The 9,297-nt window shown below is 43.3% G+C and overlaps 3 protein-coding genes across 3 annotated transcripts; all 3 read right to left on the bottom strand.

Annotated features, from left to right (window-relative positions):
* cldn10d (claudin 10d) lies at window positions 1-2,153 on the bottom strand. The gene is made up of 5 exons (XM_033616006.2): window positions 1,566-2,153; window positions 1,202-1,363; window positions 1,025-1,106; window positions 811-918; window positions 1-685 (listed from the first exon to the last, which is right to left on the bottom strand). Exons 1-5 carry the CDS (start codon window positions 1,795-1,797, stop codon window positions 499-501), a joined length of 771 nt encoding a protein of 256 aa, XP_033471897.1. The 5' UTR covers window positions 1,798-2,153; the 3' UTR covers window positions 1-498.
* A 123-nt stretch (window positions 2,154-2,276) lies between these two features.
* Window positions 2,277-5,413, bottom strand: LOC117249858 (claudin-10-like). Its single transcript, XM_078165899.1, has 6 exons — window positions 5,168-5,413; window positions 3,795-3,934; window positions 3,530-3,691; window positions 3,326-3,413; window positions 3,130-3,237; window positions 2,277-3,053 (listed from the first exon to the last, which is right to left on the bottom strand). Exons 1-6 carry the CDS (start codon window positions 5,257-5,259, stop codon window positions 2,927-2,929), a joined length of 717 nt encoding a protein of 238 aa, XP_078022025.1. The 5' UTR covers window positions 5,260-5,413; the 3' UTR covers window positions 2,277-2,926.
* A 95-nt stretch (window positions 5,414-5,508) lies between these two features.
* Window positions 5,509-9,297, bottom strand: cldn10e (claudin 10e). Its single transcript, XM_033615655.2, has 5 exons — window positions 8,867-9,297; window positions 8,617-8,778; window positions 7,737-7,818; window positions 7,121-7,234; window positions 5,509-6,263 (listed from the first exon to the last, which is right to left on the bottom strand). The coding sequence occupies exons 1-5, from the start codon at window positions 9,096-9,098 to the stop codon at window positions 5,840-5,842; spliced, it is 1,014 nt and encodes a 337-aa protein (XP_033471546.2). The 5' UTR covers window positions 9,099-9,297; the 3' UTR covers window positions 5,509-5,839.

The raw sequence follows: 9,297 nt of genomic DNA, 5'->3' as shown, positions 1-9,297 counted from the left end.
TCTGGATAACCAAGCTTTGCTTTAGCAACAGAATTCATATTTCCAGCCATGAGCACCTCATTAAAGGAGTAGTGTGGCATTTTGGGGAATATGCTTATGTGCTTTCTGGCTGACAGTTAGATGAGAGGACTGATACCACTCATGTCTGTGTGCCAAATATAAAGCTGGAGCCAGCATCTGGTTAGCTTTGCTTAGCATAAAGACAGGACACAGGGCTGAACAGTTAGTCGGCTCTGTCTGAAATTAAAACAGAGATATAATGTGTTAACTAATGAGCTGTAGAGATGGAAGTAGTCCGATTTTGTTACCCAAGCTAGCTGTGTCCCCCTGTATCCAGTCTTAATGCTAAGCTAAGCTAACCATGTGCTGGCTCTGGCTTCATATCGAACATACAGACATGAGTGGTATTGATCCTCTCACCTCATTCTCAGCATGAAAGCACATCTCCCCAAACTTCCTTTGAAGTCTCATAAGTCACTGTCTCAGCTCCCCTCTCACTCAGACGAAGCTGTCCCTGTTAAAGGTCCTGCTGGTCCTCGTTGTAGCTCTGGTTGCCCGGCTCTTCCTGCCTTCATAAAACAGCGGTGGCACAAGAGTCACTCTGGACGACGAGGCTGGCAGCATGTAGGTCCGTCTGGTCCGGGCAGTGGCGTAAGTGGCTGGTCTCCGTGGCCTTCCTGAAGAGCTGTTGATATAATTGAAACAGGAGATACACGGTGACGTTCATCAGTTTTTCTATTCATAAGTATAAATCTAAAGAACAAAGGCAGTACAACTCTGTAAGTGAAAGATTAGAGGTTGTATATTTACCTTGATGGGAGACCTTCTTTTCCAGAGAAGTAAGTCATCACCGTCCCCCCAGAGAGAAGAAGCAAGGAGCCTCCCCAGCCAATGAAAATTGCAGCTCCAAGTTCAAATCTGAACAGCAAGTATTAAGGTATAGTATTAAGGTCAGACCTTCTGCACTGTTAAATCCCTCAGAGGGACTTTGTAATAATAACCCTACTGCTTCAAATGTACTCACTTCTGTTCTCTGAAATGTGGATCCAAGAACTCTGTTATGACTTTGTTGGCCCACCACGAGTAGGTGATCATACCACAGAATCCTATCAAGAAATATATCTTACTTTAAACATCCTGAGTGCATAACATTCGCACAAGGTTGACACTTGAAAGCATCTTAAAAAAACGTTGTGTTTACCTGAAACCAGATAGGTTATACCCCCAGCGAAGGTCACCCTGGCGTTGGCGATGTCTGATCCACCTATTTTAGTGCATTTCATCCCGACGAGTGTGAGGACACCTCCAAAGAAACCAGTGATGACGGCACAGACAGCGAGTGCTCTGCAGGCGTGTAGGAACGCTGAAAGAAAACAGGTGATACTGAAATGTAGCTGAACAAAATGAGTATGTTAAATGTACCATTGAAGCATTTAAAATTATATAAAATTCAGCGCCCTCTCCCCACCCTGATAATATTTGTACGGTCACTAAATCTTTTCAGCTGTTCAAGTTCATTAAAAACTTAAAGGACTGTTTATTCAGAGGTTTTCAGAGTCTCCTACCAGGCAGAGCCAGCATCGAGGGGTAATCCTTGCAGTCAGACACCCCTGTGGTATCTGAGATGCAGTCCTTCCACAGGTTGGAGTAGTAGTTGGAGGTGGTCAGCACGATGCTGCCCACCTCGGAGAAAGTCCAGTACTCTGTGGGGAGAGTGGAACACACCAGGATCCAGCCACACAGACAGGACACAAAGCAGCCGATCTCCATGTACATCACCACCGTCCTGTACTTCATGGTGAGTGTTGGTCCTCGAGCAGAAACCAGTAGAGATCAAAAACTACCACGATGTGTTGAATATTGGGTCCAAGTTTGAGCTACTCAGTGTGGGAAACTGTGAGCGCTCCCTCTATGTCACTGCTGATGCGCAGGTGTCTCACCAGCAGTGTTGTGTTGTCATCTTATCTTTTTGATGATTTTGCCTCGTAAGCATCCTTCATGTTCCCAGCGCTCAGGCAGAAATGGTGGAGGATGACGTCTTGTTGGATCAAGCTACCATTTATTTATTTTGCTTCCTCATTGTTCAAAAATCAACCTTTTATTTTCTTTAAGCACATTTTCTTCTTTTTTTGACCTCACTGAAGCTCAAAATGTAGAAAAATATAAAGTACCAATCCTCCTATTCACCAGTAACTGGACGAAACACAGAGGCACTGTGTAATTAAGAATAAAAAAAATATTTAGTTTAAAAAAGTAATCACAAAAGACGGACACCATTGTCTTTGCATTGTTTATTTTTATGTATACAAAACTGATTTGATGGCTTTTATTGTTTCTTACTTTATATCACACTGTACAAATGAAAAACTGTCGTCACACACTTGCCATTATACTGTAGCTTCTCAGTATTGTTCCTGGAAATTTGTTCCTGTTGCACAATTACAGACAAATTATATGTATTATTTTTAAAGCATATTCTGATGTTGTTTATTTTTTATTTATTTATTTACTTTATTAATCCCCCTGAGGGGAAATTCAGTGTTTTCACTCTTGCTGTCAATTACACACAGGTCCGAAAGACACACACATGCACAAACAGGACCTATTCATGCACAAAGTGGAGAGATGTCAGAGTGAAGGGGCTGCCCTTGGTCAAATATTATTCATGTTTGTTTATTGACTGTCCCTGGGCCTCCTGTCATTTTGCCCTTGGGAAAGCAACATGAGTATCCCTGATTTAGACCCTCATGTAGGAAGATAAAATCAAGAGAAAACATAACAGCTCCATAAATAAGTATGATTTTGTATTGCTTTTTTTTTTTTTTTGCAGTGTGCATTTGGTCCTCAGTATGCTGCTTGTGATTTTTCTGGTTATGACTGATTATATGTTGCTTCCTGAGCTGGACAGTTAAGTGAATCTGTAATGTTACACAGTCACAACAGAGGCCATCATGTAGGGAGTGTTTCTGAGGTCAGTTGACCTTTTTGACGTTCGACGGATGTGCACTTTTTCTTCTCTCCGTCCACTGGCAAAGGGAACCATGGGATGTCTGCTGTAGAGAGAGAATTGTTTCCAGTCACAAATAACAGTAAACATTTGTTAGTTAGTTGAATGGTGTGTTAACTAACCTTTTTGGGTGGTTAACTCTGCATGCAGTTGCACACTTTACTGTACAGCCGAGTAGGATGAGGAAACTCCCCACCAGGCCGAGGTATAAGGGGGTTCCAATTTCATAGCTGAGGAGAAAATAGTTCAGATTGGCCACTGACTTTGATTCACTCACATTTGCCTTTTAACAAGGGTGATTCAAAGGCCACATGTTACCTCAGTTTTGACGGATCTGCTTTGCTGTGTAAAAAAGCCGCAACCACCCTGTTTATGTATAAACAATAAGCAGCCACGTCTGATGCGCCTGCATGAGGGAAAAGCCGATGACGCATGGGAAAGAAAACAAGATGAACCAGTGAGTTCCGAGAAGCTGGTTTCAACACAGCTGAAACTTTGTGAGTGCAAACAAACGATACTCACAGCCGAGCAGATGGAAAGCAGACGCTGTTATTAGCATGCTGTCGTTACTGCTCTGGTCTCCGCCGATGTGCGTGCACTCCATTCCAAAAAATGTGAGCACTGTGCCGATGAAGCCGAGGCAGAGCCCGCTTATCAGGAGCCCTCTGACTACCTGGATATATGCTGATAACACACAAACTGAGGTCATAAATTCATTTATTCATTCATGTATTTTACATTCTATAAGCACTGTGTAAACAGACTCAGAATCTGTGAGTGGACCCACTTTTGACTGTCCACAGCACCCCAAAATCCACACAGTTCACCAGAGCGGTGGAGTCCTCATAGCAGTCCCTCCACAGGTCAGACCAGTACAACGCTGTCACCACAACGGAGGAGCCCCCTTGACCCCCCAGCTGGGCCATCCTCCAGTGAGAAAATAGATAAAATATATACACTTACATCTTGTATTCCACAGTCTTGTTTGCATGGGATTACTGCAACCACAACTTTTCTTTCATTTTGCCCTTCTAGATATTTTTTCCCCATGAGCAGAGCATCATCAACATATAAAGATTAGTATTACCACAACTACAAAGATACATTGTGAGTATGTCAGACAGATATTCAGCACATTGAAGGAGCAGTCCAGTGAGTTAGTACTGCACTTTCATTAAGTTAAGGGGCTCACAATAGCCAGATTCAAAAACAGAATGGTTGAAATTGAAGTAGCAGAAGCTGAGATATTCTGTCTGAAACACTGGATCCTACATATCCCACAATGCAACAAACTGAGTAGCTAGTCAGTTGATACACACACAGGGACTCAGGGTAGAGCACGGCTCGGGTTGCATTTTCCTGACCGAACCCGACCCGAGTCTGAGACAGTTCTGATAGATTTTTAAGTCTGAACTCAACCCGAGCTCGACACAGTTTGTTACCTGACATAGTTATTGTTATGGACAGTGTGTAAATGACCATCAAAAGGCTGCTGTTACGCACAGTCACACACGCCGCTTGCACAGCAGCGCAGCACAGCACTGTACGCACACCCAGTTGGAGCGGAGCCTGTGTTGCGTTCAGGCATAAATAACATATTCCAGCACTTGAATAAGCCATAGCACAACACAGCAGCTTGTCAAGTGGGCCGAACCTGGACTGAACCCGAGCAAAATTTCTAATTTGTTATCCAAACCCTGCCCAGGGCTCGGGTCGGGTATCCACACTCTGACTAGGGAACCCAAAACAACGAATAGAGAATCCTGGATTCCAGCATAATTTATTATTTCTTAAAAATTGATTTTCAGCTTTTAAATTTCAACATTTATCATGAGTTTGTTACACTACTGCCAAAAATGATAAAATATTCTTAAACTCAGAGACAGTTCAAATCTCAAACTAAGTTTTTATTCTTCTTTTACCATATCCAAAAGTTGTTTCAAAGTGTCACCACAACAAAATGAAAATGCATCTGAAATTAATGAACATTATTCGCACAGAAAATCCCTTATTTAAGAAACAAGAGAAAAGAGTAACAGGAGCACTCCGATCATGCACATTTACACTCGTCAGTTGAGACACTTTCTCCCTGTAGTTTTCAGAGCTTAAGTGCATCAGGTCCATCTCTCTGTTTGTGTCTTCTAACTCTTATTTGCTTACCTCCAGTGGTCCATTGCAAGGGTGCAGCCCACAAAGCCCCATCCTAGTGTGCAGAGCAGCAGGCCCAGGATCTGAGCCAGTCTCCTCCACATCCCTTCAAGAGCCTTTGCTTATGAAGCACAAATAGTTACTAAGATGTTTAGACACTAAAGAGGGTGGAAAGTAGAGTCAGTAACTTCAGAGTTGAAGGTTTTTAATGCCTTTCTACCTTTTAAAAGAAGAAGTCATTTAAGAAAATAAAAGCTGGAGGAGTTTTTCCTCAGGACAAAGCTGCAGGTCCAGTCCTCTTAAAGCAGCTGTCTGTTTGTGTGAAGGTCTGAATAAGAGCCAAGCACACTCTGTTTACTGTCAACCAGACCTGATCAGCCTGGTGGAGTTTTATTTGTTGTTTTAATGGCTACACAGAGGCTGCCAGTCACAGCAGAAATGGATGTGTGTCTTAGTAATGTGTTATATTGAATGAATGTATATACAGTGTCTACTTGTGATGTATTATAGATGATGAAGATGAAAAAGAGGCATTTAACAGTGAAAAAGATTTGTCGTACAATTTCTTATACAAAACACATACTGAATTTGTATAAGATACAGATTCATAACTTGAATAGAAAAGCATCAGATCATCAGTCCGTCACATTTAACATTTGTCCGTCACGTTATGACTCGCGTTTATTAAATATAAGAGTTTTTGATGAACGGTGTAGTCTCACTCCCTGAGCTGCCCGACAATGATGACACTGTCCGGCTGCTGCCGCTGCTCCTTGAAGTGGACAAAGTTGACACGCTGGACCTCGATGAGACTCCAGACTCTGACCCCGATCCTGATGTTGATGCTGATGCTGAACTCGACCCTACATATCCTGCAGACCTGGTGGTTCGCCCACTCTTCGACGACCGCCCCGACTTGGCTGTGCGTCCAGATTTGGATGTGCGCTCTGATCTTGAGGAAATTCCAGTCAGGTCTGAGCGCTCGGACTTGGACGACAGCTCAGACACGGAGGACAGTTTGGTCTTGGAGGTGATCGCAGACACGGAGGACAGAGCTGTGGTGGACTTGTTTTGCTCGGGGTCTGGTACTGGCTGGATGGTGATTACCCTGGAGAGAGAAATGCATTTCTGTTAAACATGACAAGGCTACTGAACCCATCTTAGTTCCAATCTAGCAGAAATTAATTTATTGTTATATGTGAGCAGCTGTGTCCATTTTGATCAGTCCATGTAGCCTCCAGAGTGAAAGTCAGTGATTGTTGGTCCCATCCACCACACTGCCCGCCCCCTACTTGGACTTTCACCTCCTTAACTTGCGCTGACCAACCGCGTTTCCCTGCAACGCCATCAGGCGCCATTACACAGTGATGTTGCCCAGCTGTGTATCATGCCGACCTGAAAGGAGCTTTTTTTCGACAGTGTCTGATGCTGAACTCCCTGTCCAAGGGTTAGGGGGGTTAGGATGACATGTAAGGTCAACTTGTCAATCAAGCCAGAGGTGACATAAGCAAGATCAATAATTGTACCTCTGCTTACTGGGTTATGTTTGTGTCTCTTTCACTCTCAGCAGATGTCTCAGAAACTTCACATGGAATCTTCAGTGTAAGAGCAGGCTGCAGATGGATTTATGCTCCCTGAGCTCCTTCTAGTGTCGACGCTGATCCACAGCAAGCACTTTTGTCTTTTCTCATTTAACCATCAAAGCTGTTAAACACCAGGCCTCTGTTTGTTTATGGCTGCTATGGCTTTAGGGTTATATTTCATGGTGAGAGGGAGTGTACCCACAGTGCACATCTGCACACTCCCACCTTTAACCTGCTCGACACTAACACAGTTATGCATTTAGGATTATGAGTCATTCCACTTGAGCACACGGGACGCTGGTATTTATTGAGGAAGCGGAGAGAGGAGTTATATATTCACTTCCCCCGACATGTTCCAACAGCAACATGTGTCTGTACTCACGTTGCCTCTCCTCCACAGAGCGGCTTACACACTGACCACAGGTAGAAGAAACCGCCAGTCATGTGAAAGGCTGAGCCGACCCAGCCGAGGAACATCGGCGTGCCAAGGTCATACCTGTCGGTGTGTGAAGAGGTGTGTTTTTATTAAAGTCATTCTTGATGAAACAGGTTAAAAGTTAACCTTAAAGTGAAACTACACCCATTTTAAAATGTATACATTATTACCATGGTCAAAGACGGTCCAAAAATAATATTGAACATAAAAAAGAGCTTAGATAAGAGCACACGGGGGTGTTCCGAGTATATGGCTATGTGTATGTAAGAAGTATGGAAGAGTTCACTTTGCTAAGGGGAATATAGTTTTGAATTATTTTACATTACTGGTAGAGCTAGGGAGTCGGTGGCTTAGTGGGTAGAGCAGGCATGCGCCCCAGGCTCGAATCCAGCCTGTGGCCCTCCGCTGCATGTCATACCCCCCCCAGCAACTCCAGACTTCTTGATGACATTACAAGTTTGACTTTGAGAGAGAGTAGCTCCTGTTCTCAAATATTGATTGAACTTTTCAGGGCTGTGGAAATAGCATAATTATTGTGATTACAGCCTCATAGTTGACTTACTTAAGTCCGTCAAAATCAGGGTTGAAGTATTCCACAGAGACATATTGTGCATAAACAGCGTACCCACATGTGGACAGCAAACCTGAAAGAAAGCATGTTGACAGACAGGGAAAACACTTCAGTTGCACGTGATAGTTGGTTGAAACAAGAACTCTGGTTTTAAGTATTTCTGTGCAGGATTTTTAGTATCAGTATCAGTTTACTATGTAGGCTAATGTTGCCTTTAGTCATAGAAAAGGTCATCAGTGTTTCCCAACTTTGGAGGTCACGACCACAAAATGGGTCACAAGATAAACCTGAGAGGGTCTCAAAATGATCAGCAAAATAAAAACTGAACTTTGGTTCAACTGGTCACCAGGGGCCTTTATTTGGGGCTCACAAACCAGAAAGGTTGGGTAACACAGATCTGTATTATGACATTGCTGTGACCGAATTCCAGCCATTATCCTGTCTCATATTACAAGACAATATGGGGAAATGGATCAGATGCCCCCTTAAGAATAGTGTCTACTTATTGCTGAATTAACATTAAAACACCAGGTTTTTAATGTTAATTCATAAAGCTAAATGCTATTTTAAACTCCTAACATGCTCTCAAAGACCATGCAAACATGCTAATATTTAGCAAATATAATGTTTACCTGTTAGTTTAGTGCTTCACAATGCTAACCTTTGTTGATAAGCACTAAACCCAAAGCTAACGCTGAGGGTAAAGTCCTTGGTTAATGAAGTTTTTGGTCATAAACAAAAGTATTGGACAGGTTGATCTGATAAGGGTGCTAGAAGTTACGTTACACTGCATTCTGCATGTCAGCAACACACACAACTTGCACATCTGCCAACTGTCCTCTTACTAAAACTTTGCTAAAATTAAAATTACCGCTGGTTACGTGGCACCATCCACCAATGTAGATCTTCTTGTACTTAGACCGGTCTTTCCCCCCAATGAAGGTGCATTCCATACCCATCAGACTGAGCACGAACCCCAGCATGCCCAGGGAAAGAGCCGCCATCAGCAGGCCTCGCACTATCTGGATGTAGCCTGGAGTCATACAGTAAGACAAACAGACATTAATGAGAGTCTAGATGTCAGTGGGTTTGTTAGATAGGGTGGAAAACATGTTACCTACCCTCCACAGACCAGAGCATAGGGTAGTCGTAACAGTTGCTGACAGCAGTTGAGTCTGTAAAACATGATCTCCACAGGCTGGACCAGTACCAGGCCACCTTGATGATGGAGGACCCCCCCATGCCCCCAATGGAGGTGATCTTCCAGCCTTCCATGGCCATGGTGCAGGCCACGAAGATCCAGCCCAAAACTGACATCAGGAAACCCCAGATCTGAACCACACGGACCTGCATCTCGTGAGTTGATCTCCTATTTAGATTTCAGATCCAAGGAAACTTCTTTTTCTAAGAATCAACTTGTCCACAATCCAATTTTGATGCCTTTCTCTTTTTCTGTCTTCAAATGGCGGTCCCTTACTCATGCAGAAGATGTGTACATCCTGAACAGAAAGTCCACTTTTCATCCAAATTCAAGCAGAAGCTCGTCTCAGCT

Source organism: Epinephelus lanceolatus, chromosome 24 (assembly GCF_041903045.1).
Source record: "Epinephelus lanceolatus isolate andai-2023 chromosome 24, ASM4190304v1, whole genome shotgun sequence".
Lineage (NCBI taxonomy): Eukaryota > Metazoa > Chordata > Actinopteri > Perciformes > Serranidae > Epinephelus > Epinephelus lanceolatus.
The sequence above is the reverse complement of the archived record's forward strand: the minus strand, read 5'-3'. Positions and strand labels throughout refer to the sequence as shown.

Excerpts from the sequence above, each read along its gene's own strand:
- cldn10e (XM_033615655.2), bottom strand. The coding sequence starts at position 9,098 with ATGCAGGTCCGTGTGGTTCAGATCTGGGGTTTCCTGATGTCAGTTTTG. Across the intron at positions 8,779-8,866 it reads TATGCTCTGGTCTGTGGAGG|GCTACATCCAGATAGTGCGA; the intron begins GTAGGTAACATG and ends GTATGACTCCAG. Across the intron at positions 7,819-8,616 it reads ATGGTGCCACGTAACCAGCG|GTTTGCTGTCCACATGTGGG; the intron begins GTAATTTTAATT and ends GCTTTCTTTCAG.
- LOC117249858 (XM_078165899.1), bottom strand. The coding sequence starts at position 5,259 with ATGTGGAGGAGACTGGCTCAGATCCTGGGCCTGCTGCTCTGCACACTA. Across the intron at positions 3,238-3,325 it reads GCAGATCCGTCAAAACTGAG|CTATGAAATTGGAACCCCCT; the intron begins GTAACATGTGGC and ends TTTTCTCCTCAG. Across the intron at positions 3,054-3,129 it reads AGAGTTAACCACCCAAAAAG|CAGACATCCCATGGTTCCCT; the intron begins GTTAGTTAACAC and ends CTCTCTCTACAG.
- cldn10d (XM_033616006.2), bottom strand. The coding sequence starts at position 1,797 with ATGAAGTACAGGACGGTGGTGATGTACATGGAGATCGGCTGCTTTGTG. Across the intron at positions 919-1,024 it reads CCACATTTCAGAGAACAGAA|ATTTGAACTTGGAGCTGCAA; the intron begins GTGAGTACATTT and ends CTTGCTGTTCAG. Across the intron at positions 686-810 it reads AAAGAAGGTCTCCCATCAAG|CTCTTCAGGAAGGCCACGGA; the intron begins GTAAATATACAA and ends TTATATCAACAG.